General features: G+C 37.3%; 1 protein-coding gene across 1 annotated transcript in view; it reads left to right on the top strand.

The window, feature by feature from the left end:
- The first annotated feature begins 299 nt into the window (after positions 1 to 299).
- prr7 (proline rich 7 (synaptic)) overlaps positions 300 to 22,380 on the top strand; it is a 33,658-nt gene continuing 11,577 nt past the window's right edge. Inside the window, exon 1 of the mRNA XM_030154447.1 lies at positions 300 to 2,418. Within this exon, the coding sequence (XP_030010307.1) occupies positions 2,073 to 2,418 (346 nt within the window). The 5' untranslated portion in view covers positions 300 to 2,072. The remainder of the gene's footprint in view (positions 2,419 to 22,380) is intronic.

The raw sequence follows: 22,380 nt of genomic DNA, 5'->3' as shown, positions 1-22,380 counted from the left end.
GGATACATCATGAAATGCAACTTCTACCATAAAGTCCATTTCATCCTCTTGTTTTTCCACTACCTTTGTCTCGTTCTGTGTGTTTATTTTCTCTTGTGAAAACGATCCTCGCCCCCTGAGGTCGGCTTCATAATCCGTTGTGAACAGCTGAGCTTCATCACCACGCTGCCTCTTTAGCTGTTTTCACTGCTTTGTGTTCTGGCTGTGACAGGACGCCTCATGTAAAAACACTGTCAGGATTTGTCCTCCGATAATCGCTGATGATGTCTCGTCTCCTCTCCGGGTGTCTTTGTAGAGCAGCGTGAGGCCGAGGAGTCCTGAGGAGGAAGAATTTAACGGCATCGACCACAAAAACAGACGAATGGAACCAGCTGTCGGCTTCGTGTCCACATTTATACATCACCTCCAGGGTTTTTGACGCCTCTGAATGGACAACAACACACCTCGTCTGACCCACTGGCCTTTATTTCTTCATGTTTCCATCTTTTTTTCACTTTTTGCCTTCAAGGTTGTTTCTGAAAAAGACACGGTCCATTTACATTGATGCTCTACAGAAGGACGGGGTTGTTTCGGTTCTGAAAGAAAGAAAGATGAAAACACGCCCAGACCACTTACCCCCATCGGTCTTTTAGGAAAACAGAGACGTTGGATTATCGAGTGGAGCCTTTTAGGATTGAAATGAATGTCATTTCCTGCTGAAACTCCAGGCAGGGTTCAGAGGTCGTCTTCTGGAATAAGAGCAGTATTTATCTGTCAGTTTGTGGATGTTTTTATCTTTGAAGTCAGACACATTTCCATCTAAATGGCGAGCGTTTCAACTTTCTGAGGCACTGATTCTAAAACACTTGGACAGCTGGAGTCAGAAAAGCAGATTTTTAATCTCAGTAATTGGACCCATTTAGCATCATTTGCCTTTCACTCTATAAAACCGTCTGAATTGGTCTTCAATAACAAGATTTCTTTTGATTTTATTTTATTTATTCATTTTTTTATTCACTGCTACTGCACATAGGGTGCTAATGTTTTCACGTACACACACACTCAGACACATATTTTGGACTGTTTTATATCCAGTGTTTGCTGTCGCACCTTAAAAAGCACAACATCCTCAGATTTAGCTCCCAGCCGTTTGGACTGTACCATTTTTTTTTTTTTTTTGTGAAATTAACGAGCTGTTGCCGCCGTTTTCCGGCCAATTAACCTCAACATTAACTCCTGGCAATCAGGTCTTTCCTGCAGCCTCTTGTAGGAAACATTTTAATGAGTTTTATTTAAATTAGGATGTTAATATAGGTGATTAGGCATGTCAGGACGGGAGCTGCCGCTTATCTGTGATAACAACCAAGAATGTGACTGCGGGATGTTTTTGAATACTCCGACATGTGATGATGGTGGCCGAGCTACAGACTCGACCACTTTAAGGCCTTAACACCAACTGTATATTATAAATTATCTTGACTTTCACCTTCAAGCAATGATGGGGCTTGGATACCTATGAAATATTTTAAAGAAAGTGGAGGAAATAATGAAGGAAAATGTCGCCAGCCATCAAAGCTCTCACCAAGCACAGTAATTATTTCAGAGTCAAGTTTTTTTAGGGTTTTGAAGGATGTCTGCACTGATATTATTTGATTTTTAGTTTTTTTTTTTTTTTTCTCCAACACTTAAACTGGCTTAAAGGAATCAATTTCTAAGGATGTTGACACCAAAATAAACTTAAATGAATCGATTTTTAAGAACGTTGAAGCGAAATGAGCCTAATTAATCCATTTATAAAGCTGTCAACACCTAAACTGATGTAAATTAGCTTATTTTTAAGAATGTCTGGATTTAAATGAATGATTTTTTAAAAGGATTTCGACACCTACGCCGACTTAAATGAATCAGTATTTAAGTCTAATGATTTAGCTGCTTCTTCAGTTTTCACCTTTGGATTATAAACTGGATAACTACGTCCTTCTGAAGTGATAAATGTGGCCAATTTTGGCTTTTTGACACCGGACAGACGAAATTCACAGCATCGAGAGGACATCTGGACCTCGCCTCCATCTGTCGCCTGTCCCATCACCGCCATGGTGATGTCACAGGGCACCTACACCTTCCTGGCCTGTTTCGCCGGCTTCTGGTTGGTCTGGGCCCTCATCGTCATGCTGTGCTGTTTCTGCAGCTTCTTGCAGCGCAGGCTCAAGCGCCGCCGCGAGGATCGGCTGAGGGAACAGTGTCTTCGGACGGTGGAGATGGAGCCGCTCGGCTGTCACGCTACAGGATACCCCTCTAATCCCCCCCCTCCTCCTCTTCCTCCCCCTCCTTCGGTGCCCAGAGAACCTCCACAGTTCTGTCCTCCACAGACTCTGTCGCCTCCTGTTCCTCTGCAGATTCCTCATCCCATGCCGCAAGCAAACTGGGTCACCATGCCAGGTAAAGTCTAATGGTTCTTGGATTTGTGCAGGACTGGGCGGTGGTACTCATTGTGCAACAAATGGCAAAACATTTAAAGGATTCATGAATCTTGCTTTGCTTTGTCAGAGGTGTAAGGCCTCACCTGACCAAACCAACCAATCACAGCCATTTTCTGACACATAAAATGTTTAATAGGACACTTTTTTTTGGACGCTTTTTATTCATAAACATTTTAATTTTACAAAACAAGAACCAGAAAGTGAGGTCTGGGGATGACAATTATAACATAAACATGTATACAACATCAGCTGTTTTTAATTAGTACTGTCACCAGAGGTGAACTAACAAAGTATTAGTACTTAGTCACTGTACTTAAGTAGATGGTTTAGGTATTTGTACTTTATTTGAGTATTTATTTGTCTGGCAACCTTTTACTTTTACTCCCTACATTTTTGTATAAATATCTGTACTTTATACTCCTTATGCCGGGTTTCCACTGCGTGGGACTGGCTCGGCTCAACTTGGCTCGGCTCGGGTACCAAGTACGATTCCTGGAGACCGTTTCCATTACAGGATACTACCGACTTTATAGTACCTGGACATCCTAGCGATGCCGCGCGTTACTTCTGTGTCATCTGCTCAGAGAGTTGCTGATAAACTCGCTCATTTCATGTTGTCTCGTCAAGCTCATGCTGAATTTTTACGTCGGACACCAAAGACTGAATCTCCTCGACTGACCATGGTGTAGTTTTGCAGGCTGTTATGTGGATTAACCTACCGCTATATTTACTATAAACTTCCACATCTGTGTTTTGTAAAACGGCGGGTCACAGAGACAGTTGTCTGACCAATCAGTGGTCTGCAGTGTTTACATGTCACGCTTTAGTATCTGGTCCCCAGTTTTGGAACCTCGGCGGAGGTGATACCAAAAAACTAGTACCGGATACCAGATTCCAGGTCCTTGTTCGTAATGGAAATGCAAAAAGGTCGAGTCGAGTCGAGCCAGTACCATGTAGTGGAAATGCGGCATTACATTCTCAGAACAGGCTTGTTACTTTTTCAAACTAAACGGATGTGACAGTACATAAAATACGTCACTTCAGAGGGAAAATCAGTGGAAAAGAGAAGGAGCACAGGCTGTGACCAGGGTCAGTACCAGAGTTCAGTATAGGGTCAGTGCCAGAGTCCTGTACAGGGCCAGTACCAGAGTCCAGCACAGAGCCAGTACCAGAGTCCAGCACAGAGTCAGTACCAGAGTCCAGCACAGAGTCAGTACCAGAGTCCAGTACAGAGCCAGTACCAGAGTCCAGCACAGAGCCAGTACCAGAGTCCTACACCGTGAATCCTCTTATTTTTTCACTTCCTTGCCCGCTACCCACCTGCATTTTGTTTAATTTTACCCGTCTTTATGGGTTAATGTTATCATTAATATTAAGCCTATCTCATCGAGTTCAGTTGATTTCTTCCTCATTTCCGAGCTTGCTGGTTGTGTTAACGTTCATTTCCATTGTTACGTGGTTAAGTGTGACTCGGTTGCCTACTATGATGCAAGAAAATAGACCTTAATGTGCTTCCTCAGTCTGTATAAATAACAGGAAAAACTGTGCACGTCAGGAGTCAGCGCCATCAAAACATCAACAACTACATCATTAGTGTTACAAAATGAATGTACTACGGACTGTCACTCACATTTATGTCTTCTCCACTGCTGAGCGTGAAATTACTGACAAATGTCAACACGCGTTTGTTATTTAAAGGCCAAATGCAAACTTCATTCACAACACACACTAAACTCGTACTATTGCCAATTCAAAAGGTACACACCGGCTTCACGGAATACAAAAAATTAAAACAATAGATTCAAAACATTCATGAGCATTTCTGAGGACAAGAGGAGGATTACATTACACACACTGAGGCGTTTTTGGTTTTTTTGTTTGTTTTTTTAGACTCTTTGGTTCACAGCTTCCACGTCCTTTCCTGCCGGGCCTCCATCCCCACCAGGCGTCATGGTGACAGCTGCCGTCGAGGCGTGGGTGGTGACTGTGGAGGCCGAGCAGTGACGCTGTGAATAACAGCAACACTCAAACGGAAGAAAGAGTCGAGAGTGTAGAGTCAGCATAAGCACAGCTGGATGACAATGTAATGAACAGATCGGTCTGTCGCTAAGAAAGGCTGCGACCGCGCTAACACCGACACCTTCACATCATCGACAGCTTTCCAAGAAAAAGAAAAATGATTCTGAGAGGCATTCGAGATGTGCTGAAATCTGTCAGCTGCACCAGTCTCCTAGAAATTATAGATTGACGTAAACAATGCCAACAAGATTAAGTGACTCTATTGTTATGCACACAAGTTACCAAACCCTTATTTACGTACAAGAAATCCCATAATTGCAGTGTCCAGAACACTATTATAAATACATACAAAGTTCCAGACCATTTTATAACTCAAAACACTTAAAGATTTATCATTTATTTACAATAAATCCCATAATTGCAGTGTCCAAAACTCTATTATAAATAAATACAAAGTTCCGGACCATTTTATAACTCAAAACACTTAAAGACGTCATGCTGTATTTTAGTTCCGCCAAAATCTGCAACAAAAAAGGTGTATTCCTTGAAACCATGTAACTAGAAATAACAGACAATATATTTTTGAAGAACTTCTCCGTTACGTCCTCATAGACAGTACAGTAAAGCACAAACTCATCTGTAATTTCAGCTATTTACAGAATAAACTGATCTGACTGTGTGCAGAGTTTAATTAAAAGCTGAATTAAAAAGGCCAAATGTGTAGAATAGAAAAACAAAGTCAAAAAACTCAAAATATTACAAATTCTCTGCATAAATGTATTGTTTAACTTGTCATTTGCTGTAAAACTCCATGACAGATTAACCAAGTGTTTATACTGCATCCAATGTTATCTGGTCCATCGATTGTGGTGGTGCGTATTTGTTTTCAATGACATGCTCAGAATCAGAGATACTTCTTCAAACCCAGGATGTAAAATTATTTAATTTCATGTTCTTGTGCCCTTGCCTCACCGCCCCCGTGGTGGCCGGTCTTTTCTAGAGTCAGTGTTTGCTTTGTCCGTTTCCCTTATGCTGGTATCATGGACTTTAAAGAACCCAGGACCTCTTTACATTAACCAAAGCCTCGTCCACATGGAGATGAACATTTCTTTCTTTATATTAAGAAAACTTCCCATAGACGCGCCGTCGTCTCAAGAACTGTGCTTGTCCACATAAAACCATTGGAAACACTGTCATAGATAAACCAGGCCTGCAAATGACAACAGAGAAGAAGACATGTAGCATGTGCGATGTAAACAAACACAGGAAGAGGATGATGGTGGTGAATATGAATGTACATGTGGGTTAAGGGAGAGGAGGGGCTATGATGTCATCATTTTATAATGCAATACATGTGGGTTGTAGACATGGAAATGCAAGGACGGGGTTTTGAGATTTGTTCACACACTGAAACAGAATTGCTGTGCAAACATTATTCTGTGTTAGAACAACAACTGAAGACTTGACTTGTGATAACACAAAAATTCAAGTTAAAAGTTTCTCAGATCTTAATTTGAAAACCCTTGTCTAACCAACTTAACAGATTCCATCCATCCAATTTCTTAATAATAAATAATAATAATAATAATAATAATAATAATAATAATAATAATAATATAAAATCGGTTTTATATCACGCTTTTCTAAGTACTCAAAGACGCTTTACAATAAGCAGCCAAGGGATGAATACACAACAAACGAGGTAAAAACAGATACGGAGTTAATACAAAAGGGCAAACGAAGAACAAATACTCAGGCAAAAGGGTAGAGACAGATACAGAAAAAAAAAACCACAGGAGAGAAGGTGGATGAGGGTGGAATAGGCAGTCAGTTTTTGTATGATGATCTAAAGAGGTGAGATTTGAGTTCCTCTCATCTGGGGCCGGGTCATGGAGGCAACAGTCTAAGCAGGGATGCCCAGACTTCCCTCTCCTCCCCAGACTCCTCCTCTAGCTTCTCTGGGGGGATCTAAAGGCGTTCCCAGGCCAGCCTAGAGACATATGCTGCGTTTCCATTACGTGGAACCGATTCGACTCGACTCAGATACCAGATTCTATTCCTGGAGACCGTTTCCATTGTAGGATACTACAGATTTTACAGTACCTGGACGTCATAGCGATGCGGCACGTTACTTCTGTGTTGTCTGCTCAGAGAGTCGCTGATAAACGCACTCGTTATGTATTGTCTTGTCAAGCTCATGCTGAATTTTACGTCAGCCACCAAAGACTGAATCTCCTGACTGAATGGTGTAGTTTTGCGGGCTGTCATCATGTGGATTAACCTACCGCTACATTTACTGCCAACTTCCGCATCTGTTTTTTGTAAAATGGCAGGTCAGAGAGACAACCCTCTGACCAATCAGTGGTCTGTAGTGTTTACACGTCACGTTTTAGTGTCTGGTCCCCAGTCTTGGAAACTCGGCAGAGGTGATACCAAAAAAAAAATAGTACCGGGTACCAGATTCTAGGTCCTTTTTCGTAATGGAAATGCAAAAAATCGAGTCGAGTCAAGCCGGTACCACGTAGTGGAAACGCGGCAATAGTCTCTCCAGCATGTCCTAGGTCTTCCCTGAGGTCTCCTCCCGGTGGGACATGCCTGGAACACCTCCCCAGGGAGACGTTCAGGAAGCATCCGAAACAGATGTCTGAGCCACCAAATGCATATCATTAACTGTCAAACTGGACAAATAGTGGTTGGAGACACTTGTTTTTATGTTCCATCTACATGGGTTTTACTGGAGAGTCGATGGGACCAACCTGGTAAAATAAAAAAAAATGTACATCCAAACTTAGAATTGAACTGCAGATGCAAAAGGCTTAATGAGTCTATATTCTATTACTTTTACACAGAGCTGCAACAAGTACTCGAGTAATTTGAGTACAAAAAATCCTCGAATATTTTTTTTGCTTCGAGTATTCGTTTAATTATTAATTTTGTTTAAGTAGTCACTTGTGTTCCGCTTGGGGATCATGTTCTACACGGACTGTAAACAGCGACGCATGCAATTCAGATTTAAAAAGTTGGAAGCGAGTGAGGAGACCGTCTGCAAAAGGCAAAAGATGTCCAAAAAGAATCTTGTGCAAGAACACAGCCAAAGTCAGCACAAGGTAAATGCCCGTCCTCCACTTAACAGAAGCTGAACATTAGCCAATTTACAGGAGTGATATTTTGTTTTATGTACGTGGGGGTGTGGTCCATGAATAACATCACTTATGCTAGCATGAAAACAAAACCGAAACTGAACATCCTTTCCCCATTTGGCTCCTGACTTCTACACCTCTCTTCCACAGCTGATCTTACACGAAATTTTAACAACTTCTATATCCACTGGGGCCCCTGCGCTGCTCTGTGGCCCCCCCCACAAAGACTGGACCCCATGAATTTGTCATGTTTACCCCCCGCCTTATCGGTAGGGCTGTGTATTGGAAAAAATCTGGCGACACAATACAAATCACAATACTAGGATCACGATACGATATATCACAATACATCATGATACTGTTAAAAAGGCAGTTTTTCGTTTGTTTCTTTTTTAAAAATGATTATTTACTGGAAGAAGTGAATTACACCAGAAACCTGCACAAATACTCAACAGATTTTTATTTGATCCCAACAGGATCTAATGCTATATCACAAAATGTTCCTGTGTTCAAACTGAAATTCTGTTTTACAGACATTACAGTTTAAGATCCTCCTCAAATGTTCATATTCTATTAGTTCAGAACTAATATCAGAACATTATTTTTGTGCGATCCCAAACTGTATGAACTACACTGGTCTACAAGGAAAATGCTTCCAGAATAAAAGTAATGAAATTTTACCACGAAAAAGAAAACCAAGAAAAATCAAGTCAAAAATGCTGGTTGGCTGAACTTTCCAAGATACAGCCTTGGGTCAAAATGTGAAATTCAAGAATTAACGAGAGAATGGGTTTGACTCAAAAGGAATATTTGTCTCAGAGCTACAAGATCTACTTCAAAACACTGTCTGCACATTAGAATACATTCACTTTACAGGTTCTATTTAGTGGAAGATTTATAAAACTATTATATAAATGTACATAAACCATTATATATGTGTAATAATACTTAAAAGTGCCGGTTTGCTGATGTTTTCAAGGTATATGATTGTCATTTATTTTCCATTTAATCTTATTAAAATACGTAACATTTAGCACATTTAATGTCTGAAGCAAATCGTTTCTAAAAAATTGTAGACCAGTGCTATTAGGCTCCAAATACACAAATAAATGAACCAAAGACTAATAAAAGTGGGTTTACAGAAATATGAGCCCTTTAACATGATTGCTAACCGAGAAACACAGCAGTACTGGTTAGAACGTAGGCTATGCATTTGTTGTAGTCTATAATGAGTCGAATGATGACCGCTCTCGATGATGAAATCTGATTAATCGCTGAAATATTCGGTGGAGTACTCGACTTCAAAAATAATCAATAGCTGCAGCCCTAGACACAGTGACCATTTTAAGTGTTGTCTTAGAGGAGCAGTTCATCCAAATGTGTTCATGTATCTGTGGAGTATTTTTTTTAATCCTCTTGGCTCTGGAGGAAGCAAACATTACACAGTGGGGGTTTTCGTTGAATTCAGGCTTGAAATGAGGAAGCCAGAGAAATGCCTTCAGAAGCTGTCAGAACTATAAAGAAATCAGCAATGGGAAAAAAAATGTGACTGTAGTGAAAAATCGGTAGCAACAGGATAGAGAATTTGCATGAAGTCAAAGCTACGGCCTGTCAGTCACAGCAGGTGATGTAGTTTTAGAAAAAGTGCAGGAAGTTTTGGAAGAAAACTCATCTTCAAGTGCTGGACTACATGATATTGGACTGGAATTAAAACTTACAGCGAGAGAGAATAAGTGTGTTAAATTATCTGCAGAGACGAGCAAACTGAAATGAAAAGAGTTTGATTGAGGAGGAGCGATACACAATAAAAAAATTAAACCTTAAGAAGTCTGAACAGCCCTGGAGATGAGGAGGAGGAGGAGTGGAAAAGATAGAACGAGTGGGAAGGAGTAGGAGAGAAGAGCATCAGCTGCTGTCGGAGACGGTTAATGAGCCGAGACAGTGGAGGATGAAACAAAAGGTAGCTGGAGTGTCGGTCACAAAGCAGTCAGAACGCCACTGATGGAGAGGTTCAGTCTCCAGGCAGCGGCCGAGAGAATGGAGAAGCAGGTGGAGACGGGCCGAACACAAAGGAAAGAGAAACCAGGAGCGTAAAGAGGGTAAAGAGACCAGGACAAGTGGAATCAGAGACACAGCACCTCATAATAACCTGCCTTGTGCACTCCCCATGTCCTTTTTATGTCTTTTCAGAAGTGACAAGTAGTGATGAGAAGGTTGTGTAACTGTAGTGGAGGCTTTTCAGTGGCTTTCAATCCACGAGTCAGGTCAGAGAACAGTCAGAATGCAAATTTGGACAGATTTAACCCATAAAGACTAGGGGTGTTAGAAAATATCGGTTCTGCAATATATTGCGATATTTCATTTCACAATACTGTATTGATATTAAAAAGTACTGTATCGATATTTTTAGGTATCTGTTCAAATGCAGATATGGTGGAGGTTCTTTTTTGTTTTTGGGTTTTCTTTCTTTCTTTATTATTATTTAACACTGTTTTATTAAATTATGGTTATTTGAAGCATCGTAAAAGGACATTTGAACAGGATCTTAAACTGTAATATCTGTAAAACAGAATTTCAGTTTGAACACAGGAACATTTTGTGATACAGAATTAGATCCTGTTGTGATCAAATAAAAATGCGTTTAGTATTTGTGCATATTTCTGGTGTAATTCACTTCTTCCAGGAAATAATCATTTTTTAAAAAAGAAAAACAAAAAATTGCCTTTTTAACAGTATCATGATATATCATATTGTGATTAGTATCGTATCACCAGATTCTTGCCAATACACACTCCTAATAAAGACCCAAACAGCCACTGGTAACCAAAACTGTTCACTGATCTAAACTGTTTAATACAGGGTAGGGATGCAAATTATTGATTAATCCATTAATCATTTGTTAGTTGACCTTGTCGATTGATTAATTGATAAGCGGCGATTTTCCTGAGAATCTGAATTTCTCTTTCAATAGGTTCTATATAAGAATAAAAGCTAAATATTGTTTATATACCTCATGAAAAAAGCATGTCATATTCCTTAATGATTGATTTGTTGAACCATTGGATACAGAACAGACAATGACATTTATGGAGTAGAGCTACAGGAATTCAACAGAGAAATTCAGTAAAATAAAATAGATCTGAAGAGGGACAGTTTAGAAGAAATAAGCATTTCTGACTTTGCATCACTAGTCGCTTTTCCACTGACCCTCAAATTTAATATATTTTAATATATCTCAATATATCTATCAATATAACTTGCGCATAAAAATTTACCAAATGGAAAAACGACAATTTCACCAAAAGTCTCATTTTTCGATAAAAAGTTTTTGCGCTGGCAAGAGGTGGTTTTTGGGACGTAGTGCAAATGGTATATCACGCAAAACTGCAATAAAAAGACCTTTTTTTTCACAACTAGAGTCAGGTGAATTAAAAAACCGGATGTTGGCGTATGTTACAACAAGTGAAGAAGAAGAAGAAGCATGTTGCGGTATGTGTGGACACACCATTTAGTACGAGATAGAGGGGTAATATATATAATAATAATGAATATATCCATAAATCAACACCATATTTACGTTTGTCACCATGTTTATGGAATGACTTTTCATGTCATCTCACGATAAATAAACAAATCATCGCATTTGTGATTTAATGGAAAAACAAACATTATGCACTTCCGTTTTTTCGACATTTAGTAAATATCGGTGAAGTTTTGTGCAGACGGAAAAGCAACTACTGACATAATGGAAGGAGATTTCAGTGGAGATGCATTGCAGGACCTGCGATGTGACTATTGCGCACATGTATATTGCGATAACAATGCTCAAACGATATATTGTGCACCTCTAATTTTTAAAAAAACTTTTAAATTTATATTTACTTATTTTATTTATGCATTTGGCAGACGCTTTTTTTCCAAAGCGACTTACAGGGGAAAAAACAAAAGAATAAAATACAAGAATAGATTAAAAGACATAAAAACAGCTGTACAATTAAAAACAGTGAAATAAAAATTAAGGATGTCCGATATTGGTTTTTTTGCCAAAAACCGATATGCCGATATTGTCCAACGCTTAATTTCTGATTTCAATATCTACCGATACCACTGCGAATATATGTTGGATATTAAACTAATTTTAGGTAACATCATATAGCTCCTGTCATGGAATTAACACATCATGCCTAATTTTATTGTGATGCCCCATTGGATGCATTCTCAAATGCAACAAGGCTTTCAAAATGTAAACACTGTCTGTGCAAAGAATACATACTTCAACTTAAGTTGTGGAAAAAATGCCATATTTATTCATTTTCTCTCCCTCCATGAGTCTAGTACAGTGTGGCAACTCTACTGTACAATTTTGAAAACTGTGCATTTCTTTCAGCTACAAACAATGCTTCATTTACGTGTCGGTAAATGCCGGCGAAATCAAGGCATAATTTTATCAGTTTTAATAATAGGCAAAAAAAAACGATAACTGTATTCACCGATATTACATTTTTATGCCAATATTATCCGACATCACTAATTAAAAATACCAAGTAAAATGACAAAATAAACATAATACATTTAAAATTGAATGTTTGAAAGTGTATTTAAAATGGAATGTTTACAACTTATGGGTAAGAAACCAAATATGGTAACTTCACTGACCTTGATTTTCTACATAATAATATACAATAATATATCCTGACCCTCCAGTGTTTGGAAGCTCCAGACCAAAGCCTGTATGTGAAGAATTCCACCATAAATACACTCAGATAAATCCAGTTCATGTCCAAATTGAGTTTCATTTTCCACAGTTTTAACCATGATGATTAATTGGTCGGCGGTACCAGACAGTCTTGGATAAATATTTCAGATGCACCGCGGCGCTCCTGCTGGGCTTGAAACCACAAAGCAATTCATCAGAGAGAGGTGGATACTTACAGTTTGAAAATATTCTTTTAGTGATCCAAAATCCTGAGGAGAAACAGTCGAAGATGGGAGCGTCTCAGCTCCAGACACATTTCATGCATCAGTCACCCGTCACCTCACACAGCTGCTCTGACAGGCTTTAGAGCCCAGGTCCTGACCCACAACGGATGTTCACACCCAGACCAGATGTAATGAGTTCAGATCAAAGCAGTGATGGGTGACAATTCCCCCTCTGCCGCCACAGATGCATTTAGATTTACAGGTTTATATCAGCTCTGAGTTGGACTTTTCACAGCTTTACTTAAGAATGATTTTACTAGGGGTGTGTATTGGCAAGAATCTGGCGATACAAAACGATTCACAATACTAGGATCACGACACGATATATCATGATACTGTTAAAAAGGCAATTTTTTGTTTGTTTCTTTTTTTTTCTTTAAATCATGATATACTTGAAGAATTGAATTACACCAGAAATCTGCACAAATACTAAATACATGTTTATTTGATCAGAACAGGATCTAATGTTATATCACAAATGTTCCTGTGTTAAAACTTAAATTATGTTTTAAAGATTTTACAGTTTAAGATCCTGTTCAAATGTTCATATTCTATTAGTTCAGAACTAACACCATAACATTTTTGTGCAATCCCAACAAAGGAACTAACATTATTTAATAAAAGAGTGTTAATAATAAATTAAATATAAACAAAACAAAAAAAAAAAAAAAAAAAAAAATGAACCTCCACAATATCTGCATTTGAATAAATACCTAAAAATATCGATACAGTACTTTTTAATATCGATACTCTATTGTGAAATGAAATATCACAATATATTGCAGAACCGATATTTTCTTACACCCTGACTTTCTGACTTTGCAACTGATTGAGCTATTTTTGTTTGTTTGTTGTTTTGTTTGTTTGTTTGTTTGTTTGTTTATTTATTTGTCCAAACACATGTACCTTTAGTTGGACCAGGCATTTAAATGAACAAGAAACTGAAGAAAACAAGGGGTGGTCTAATAATTTTTTCTGCGACTGTATACAAAAAATACACGACTGAGAACACTGTGCATTTTTATTTTAATTTAAGTTCATATTTTAAAATAGTGGTGCATGTACTTTGGTGTATCCTAGCGGTGATATGTGGTTATAGAGAAGCTGAAAACTGACTTGGATATTGCATCCACCAAAAAATTATTTCACCAGCTGCTACTGGTAACAAACACAGCTGCAATAACCAACATCTGACCATGACCTGTGGTTCACAATCCTATTTAAACAAAGAGGAAACATATGGAATTTATATCTGAGTTCAGTCAACAAATACATGAACAAGAATGTGTTTTTGTACCATCCATCGTGGATCACACAGAAGCCCAGGAAGAAGACCAGACGTTCTACTTAATGACCAGTCGCATTTAGAGGTTTTATTGAGTGAGTCACATTTAGACGTTTTACAGAATGAGTCGCATTTCGACATTTTACCAAATGAGTCGCGTTTAGATGTTTTACCAAATGTGTCGCATTTAGACGTTTTACCAAATGAGTCGCATTTAGACATTTTACCGAATGAGTCGCATTTAGATGTTTTACCGAATGAGTCGCATTTAGATGTTTTATCAAATGAGTCGCATTTGGACGTTATATCGAATGAGTCGCATTTAGACATTTTATCAAATGAGTCGAATTTAGACATTTTACCGAATGAGTCGCATTTAGATGTTTTACCGAATGAGTCGCATTTAGATGTTTTATCAAATGAGTCGCATTTGGACGTTATATCGAATGAGTCGCATTTAGACATTTTATCAAATGAGTCGAATTTAGACATTTTATCGAATGAGTCGCATTTAGATGTTTTATCAAATGAGTCGCATTTGGACGTTATATCGAATGAGTCGCATTTAGACATTTTATCAAATGAGTCGAATTTAGACATTTTATCGAATGAGTCGCATTTAGATGTTTTATTAAATGAGTCACATTTAGACATTTAATCGAGTGAGTCGCATTTAGACGTTTTATCGAGTGAATCGCATTTAGACGTTTTATCAAATGAGTCGCATTTAGACGTTTTATTGAATGAGTCGCATTTAGACGTTTTATCGAGCAAATCGCATTTAGATGTTTTATCAAATGAGTCACATTGAGACGTTTTATTGAGTCACATTTAGATGTTTTATCGAGTGAGTCACATTTAGACGTTTTATCGAGTGAGTCGCATTTAGACGTTTTATCGAGTGAGTCACATTTAGACGTTTTATCGAGTGAGTCGCATTTAGACGTTTTATCGAATGAGACGCAGTTAGATGTTTTATCAAATGAGTCGCATTTAGAGGTTTTACCGAATGAGTCGCATTTAGATGTTTTACTGAATGAGTCGCATGTAGACGTTTTATTGAATGAGTCGCATTTAGACGTTTAATCGAATGAGTTGCATTTAGATGTTTTATCGAACGAGTCGCATTTAGTCATTTTACTTTACAATGAGAAACCTTTAGATGTTTATTTTATAACTTATCATTAGATGAAAAATCTAAAGCTAAGTCATCTTTAGACAGAAAAAAAAAAATTAATCAGAAAAAAAATCGCAATGTCATTTTTTTCCAATATCGTGCAGCCCTAGTGGAAACACAGTATTAGTCTCTGCTGTCCTATAGTTTTTAGTAGAAACATGTTAAATTAAACCTGTATTGTGTTTATCACCTTAGAAATAAAAGCTACATGAGTTTTTAGTACAACACGCAACATCCTGTTATTTTCACAGCTCCTCATATGTTGTTGGTAATTATTGAAATAAACTGGCTACATCTATTTCCATACATTTTTGTATTGTTGGATTGCAACTTCACATTGTTTTGACCTTCAATATGTAGTAACTCTTACCCTTTGCATGTGTATATTTCACTCTAGTCTTCAGATGTGCAGAAAATGCTCCCTCACCCTGGTTTATGTTCTCCAACTCAACATGTAGACATGACTAAAATGATCAGCGACAGCCACAGATTACAGTCAGTCGGTGTTTGTTGGAGGATCAGTGTAATCTCTGCCCACACTGTACAGTCTGTGTGGAAACCCCCCGATGGTCCCAGTGGAAACGCCGCTCCCCGGTACTTCTGTGTGCTGATGGTTATTTAAAGCCGTCCTGGCAGCTGACAGGATTGTTTACAGCTGGGAGATGGACAGGGGAGTTAGGACAATGGCAGTGGAATCCTGGAGGTATCTGATAGAGGGATACGCACACATTTACATCCATAAATACAGCCAGCGCCATGGCGACGACTCAACAAACCAAGGCTCTTCATACCGAGTATTTAGCTGTATCAATCCACAGAATATAAATGTATGGTTTATCATTCGTGAACATCTGGATTCTGTAGGATCGGTGACGTTCGTTACACAATTTATACCATTTTACCTTTAAATCTAGATGTGATGCTTGTGTTTTGTAGTTAAAGTGGCTGCAACCCTGTTACCTAATATTTTCTAAATCGTAAAAGCAGCACTCTGTCATTTCCAGTGTAGATTTTGACAGTTTAATGGAGTCTTGTGGGGTAAATGAATCACAAACTGTTTCGGAAAGTGTCACTATTCAGCAGAGAAGCAACATAAACTGTTTTGATCCGCAGCAGGAATTTGTTTAGATGAATTATTCTAAAAGGTTTAATTATGGCTTAAGAATTGTGTCAAAGCAAATGAAAAAAAAAAAAAAAATCCGTAATAGTTCATGGTTAAGGGAAAGGGGTTGTAATTAGAGCTGCATGATGTATTTATATTTATTTATAATATATTTATTTTGTTTTTTCCCCTGTAAGTCCCTTTGAAAAAAAGCATCTGCCAAATGCGTAAATAAAATAAATAAATATAAATAAAAAGAAAAAAAAATTAGAGCAGCACAATATATCGTTTGAGCATCGTCATTGCAATGTACGTGTGCGCAATAGTTACATCGCAGGTCCTGCAATGTAGGAGGGAAATGAACTCAACATGTTTTCGTCTAATTTCAACCTGGGTACCTGACACACACTGCACACAGCGACCACCCCAATCACAATCGTTCTTAATCAGTTTAGAGTGAGTCACTGGTAACAACACTGAAAAATTTGCAACGAACAAGAGAAAAATCACCAAAAACAAAGACTTGATGCCAAAAAGAAAAGCAACATCAGTTATCTGGAACAAGGTTATTATTGTTAATGAAAACTAGCAAAATGACGAAAACTAGAATTGAAAAAACATTTTCGTGAACTGAAATAAATAAAAACTATAATTAAAAAAAAAACCAAAAAAAAAACCAATAACTAACTGAAACTGTATTGCATGCTTACAAAACTAACTAAACGTATGAAAATTATGGATAAAATTCCCTTGGTTTTTGTTTTTTTCAATGTCAGATTGATATGAAAGAGATTTATTTTGCTCAAGCAATTGTAGCTAGCAGCATCATACGACACTTGACGGTCCGTCACTTGTGGTTTCCAGTCGTCTTCTGGTCCCCATTCTACCTGGAAACATGGAGACTAAAGTTGGGAGAAAGCAGCAGAGTCCTGACTGGGATTTATTTGAACACGACAGAGAAGAAGAGAAAAGATACAACAAAACTAAAACTAAACTAAAACTAAGCATTTAGAAAAAAATGAAAACTAATAAAAACTAGCAAACCTGCTCTAGAAACGAATTAAAACTAACTGAATTAGAGAAAAAAAAAGTCAAAATAAATAAAACTGAACTATAATGAAAAATCCAAAACTATTATAACCTTGATCTGGAATTATTTCAGCTACAAGAAGGATGAAACTGAAACATGTTCTGTGACAATAATGCCTTGCAATTGTTGCCACAACGAGAAGAAACACAACTCATTTATTTGACTATTTACATCGGCACCACACAGCTATTTCATATCACAATATATATCGCAGGGTTAAAAAAAAAACAAACAAAAAACAAAACAAAACACAACAACAACAACAACAATTGCAATGTCCGTTTTTTCCAGTATTGTGCAGCCCTACTATTAACCCATATAAAGACCCAGTGCCTTTGCGTTTTTTCAGTGTAAATCATGTATTTTCCTGTATTTAATTCACTGATCATGTAGGTTTTTATAAAAGCTCAGGTTACACAAGTTATTTTATCAGAAACAAAGAAAACTGATGAAAAAGTGGCTTTTTCCAACAACAATATCATTAACTGAACATAAAAACAAGTGTGTCCATCCACTGTCATTGATCCAACTCCATGGGTTTTACTGGTGAATCAATGTTGTAGAAGATGACGGTGTTTCCATGGTAACTATGGAGCCTCTGAACGTCCAAATGGGTCATATCTAATGACCATGAAAAGATGAAGAACTGCATTTTACACCAATTATTTACATGTATTGATAAGATTAATGGATCAACAGGCGCCTATAAATAATAATAATAATAATAATAATAATAATAATAATAATAATAATAATAATATTACAATATAATAATAATAATAATAATAATAATAATAATATAAAAAACAGGTTAACCAAGTACCATAAATATGCGTAAAACAATAGGACACAACTCACAGTGATAAAAGAGACCCCAGATTCAAACCTAATAGTGTCTCAGTGCTAAGGGTTAAAAGCCAGTCTAAACAGGTGAGTCTTTAACCTGGACTTGAACAGGGGCAGGTCAGTGAGGACTTGCGAGTCAGGAGGCAACGAGTTTCATAGTTTTGGTGCAGCAGCAGGAAATGAACGACCACCCCATTGTTTATATCGGGACCTGGGGACATTCAAAACCATCTGAGAGGATGATCGGAGGGCTCTGCTGGGGCGGTGAAGTGTTAAAATCTCAGATAAAGAGGAAGGAGTCAGACTATGTGTGTTTTTATTTATTTGATCTTATTTATTTATTTTATTCTTTTACTTATCCACGCTACTATACTGATGAATGGTGGAACACTCAGCACTTTTTGTCCTGTCTGTAAGCGTGATCAAGTACCTGTCTTACATGTTCAACGTATGTATTGTTGTAATACCAAAGCAATCACCTAGACTGCAAAACAAATCTACCTACGGGTACAAATAAAGTAACCTTGACCTATTTAAAGCTTTAAAAACAAACATTAAAATTTTACAATCAATACGATGGAAGACTGGGAGCTAGTAGAGAGAAAAAAGGATGGGGCTGATGTGGTCGAATCTGGAGGAGTTGGTCAAGAAACGGGCAGCTGCATTTTGTACAAGTTGTAAGCGATGGAGTGAGGACTGAGTGAGACTATAATAAAGTGCATTACAGTAGTCCAGACATGAACTGATAAAAGCATGGATCGGTCTCTCCAGATCACTGCGAGAGAGGATATATAACATTTTTTTGCTAAAATTAATTTGTTTTTGCTCATGTAATAGTTTGCTATACTATGTTGCAAATAAACATTATTTTCAGAGGACATTTAGTCTATATAATGTATATTATTATGGACGGAGGCAGAAAAGCCAGGTGTAGATTACTGCACAAAGGGAGAATTTGATTTTCCTTGCTCAGGATATGTACAGTCAGTCCAGCTTGGATTTACAAGGCTGACAATTAATACTGAACAAACAAGAACTCAAACTATGAATTATGAAAGAGCTGCAGCATCTGAAACTGACCACAGTGAACATTTGACAGATAAACAGAACCACAGTGCTGCAGTTTGTCTTTTATGTATTGTGATTGTCTCTCTCAACTCACCATATATTTTTTATTAGTAAGTTGGATTTTTTAAATTTTTTTATCAATTACTAGGAATTTCAGGCGACCCCATTTGAATTGCATGCACGGTCCCGACCCCAAGGTTGAAAAAACACTGCCCTAACCCTTTCAACTCCATGTCAAGTGTAAGGGCCAAGGGGTGAATTTGGATTGGGCCGCAGATGTTTATTAAAGTTCAGATTAAAGTTGAGGGTTATTATATCAGAAACAGAGAAAACTAAAGAAAAAAAGTTACTTTTTCAGCAAAATATCAAAAACTGAACAATAAAAACAGGCATTTCCATCCACTGTCATTGATCCAACTCCATGGGTTTTACTGGTGAATTAATGTTGTAGAAGATGACGGTGTATAAGTATAATATAAGTCGCAGGTTTAAAAAAAAAAAAAAATCATACCATACCAACTTTATTTATAATGCACTTTAAGAACTTTACAGCTGGCCAAAGTGCCGTACACCAAACATAAAACAAGGGATTAACCCTTTCATGCATAGGTCACTACAGTGGACAGTTCTTCTCCAGCTGTTCTCTTTTATATTCATGGGTTTTGTTGTTTTAGTTCCATATCAGCCAACACAGTGGACACTTATGCATCATCCCATACACTGACATTCATACCATTACTGTAACTGTGCTGTTCTTGATAAACCTGATCTGCACGAACATGTTTGAGTGTAAATCAGTTGTTATTTGTTAGACAAAAAAAGTTTGTTTTTTGCATATTATCTCCATGAAGTGAGTAATAGTAAGTAAATAGTAAGTGAGTAACTAGCATTAGAATATGTTAAAATGTGAGAAGACATCAAATTAGCAGCATTAAAAATGTTTTTATTTCATTGTTTTCATATCACTTTCTGATATTTGGTTTTAAACACGTTTCTTTACTTCAAATATTAAATGTATGGATATTTTTGTAACTCCATAGAAAAAAAAAACTCAATCACATTGTTTTTTTCATGGCTAAGGAGGAATAAAAACACTCAAAAAATAAATCTGGACTCAAGTTCTCACAATTCATGCATGAAAGGGTTAAATAAGTAAATAAGTAAGTAAAACTAGTGATAACACAGGGTATAAAGCAGGTTAAGAACAAAATACAACCATCATAAAAACAAAGACAAATTAAAATCTGATAAAAAACAGCATAAAAAAACAGACATGTTGATTAAAAGCCAATGAGAAAAAGTGCGTTTTTAGACGTGATTTAAAGACAGGCAGACTGAGCCTGTCTAACAACTAAGGGCAAATCAGTGTCAGTTTTGTCCTATATCGTGCAGCCCCTGTTGTAATACTTGTCTAAAGTGCAGAATGGCTTTGAAACTTCTTTTTCCAGTCTGTGCATAAACCTGTAATGTTTCAGGTGATGCCTTTCAGAGAAGCAGAAGAAGTTGTGCAACATTTCGACAGATATCGATCAAGATCTGTTGGCTCATCGGCCTGGAAATAGAGCCTGCGTTCAGCTCGTCCAACTCCACAGCTTCTCTGCTGATATTTGTAGCCTCAGGGATCTCCAACAGACCAAATATCTGTTTCTTTACACTGAAATACATTCAGATATTGACTTTAAAGGCTTACATTAACGCCCCGGGGCTTTCTGTCAGGCCAGAGGTATTTTAAAAATGCTGCTGGAGATAAGTTTTCTCTGCAGGCTTGATGTTCTCTCCCCAAAATGTGCCATTTGTGGTTTATTTTCTCTGCAGTACAATATATCCAGACGGGTTTGTCAAAATCCTCAAAATAAAAAAAATGTGCTGATAATGAAAAGTTGGAATAAGAAATATTCACATTTCCATGCAGAAATGTTCTCAGTACAGCTCAGAGATTCAGGACATTTATGACCAGAAGTGGAAGTAGTGAAGTACAAATACATCTACTGTAGATCAGACTTTATTGATCCCACAACAGGAAAAGTCAATGGTCAAGGCAGCAACAGAATAAAGTGCAAGAAAGACAGTGTACTTGCAAAAATATAGTGCAAAAAAAAAAAAAAAAAAAAAAAGGAATTAAAACTATTGTACAAAAACTATATAACTATAAAAACTTATTAAAACATTAGCTACTGTACTTTAATAGAGTTTCCATTTCAATCAATCAATTTATTACAACAGTTAAAATCGACAATTCATTTACAAGATACATTTTGTAATAGGACACCCCAGAAGCAGTCCTCAGCTTAAGAGACACACTTTACATTATAATCTTTAATAAATTAAAATGTTCTAAATAACTACAAACATTTTAAAATATTTACTAATCTTTCCTTTCCTGAGTCCTATTGTAGTCTGGATATTCCAATATTCTCAGATAATGTAATAGTCAGACATGGGACTTTATCCACATAAATAATGAGTTTACATGATTTGTGTATCAGCCATTTTTGTAATTGTTTATTTTTTTCTTTAACTCCCTATATTTGACCACATATCTGCAGTTCCAGTCATATTTTGGGGGTTTGGTATGTAACTCTTATTACATTTGTCAGGAATTGCTCATTCGCTTATATGTTTTCAGTGGGGAGGCTGCAGCTGATTCTGGATAATATTGAGTTAAGGCGGGGTACGTATGTTTATATCTGCAATGAACTGACGACATGTCCATATTACAGACAAACATTCATTCACGGTCCAATCCAGAGCTATTCAGGCTGATTATGTGACTGTTATTATGTGACTGTTAACCCATATAAAGACCCAGTGCCTTTGCGTTTTTTTCAGTGTAAATCATGTATTTTCCTATATTTAATTCACTGCTCGTGTAGATTTTTTTTTTTTTTGTTATAAAAGCTCAGGTTAAACTTGAGTTGTTTTATCAGAAACAAAGAAAACTGATGAAAGTGACTTTTTCCAGCAACAATATCATCAACTGAACATAAACCCATTGTGTCCATCCACTGTCATTGATCCAACTCCATGGGTTTTACTGGTGAATCAATGTTGTAGAAGATGACGGTGTTTCCACGGTAACTACGGAGCCTCTGAACGTCCAAATGGGTCATATCTGATGACGATGAAAAGATGAAGAACTGTATTTTACACCAATTACTTACATGTATTGATAGAATTAGGCTACACAGAGACAGCAGGTCTTAATGCACAATTC

Source organism: Sphaeramia orbicularis, chromosome 14 (genome assembly GCF_902148855.1).
Source record: "Sphaeramia orbicularis chromosome 14, fSphaOr1.1, whole genome shotgun sequence".
Taxonomy (NCBI): Eukaryota; Metazoa; Chordata; class Actinopteri; order Kurtiformes; family Apogonidae; genus Sphaeramia; species Sphaeramia orbicularis.
Note: the sequence above shows the minus strand (reverse complement) of the source record. Positions and strands in the feature narration are given on the sequence as shown.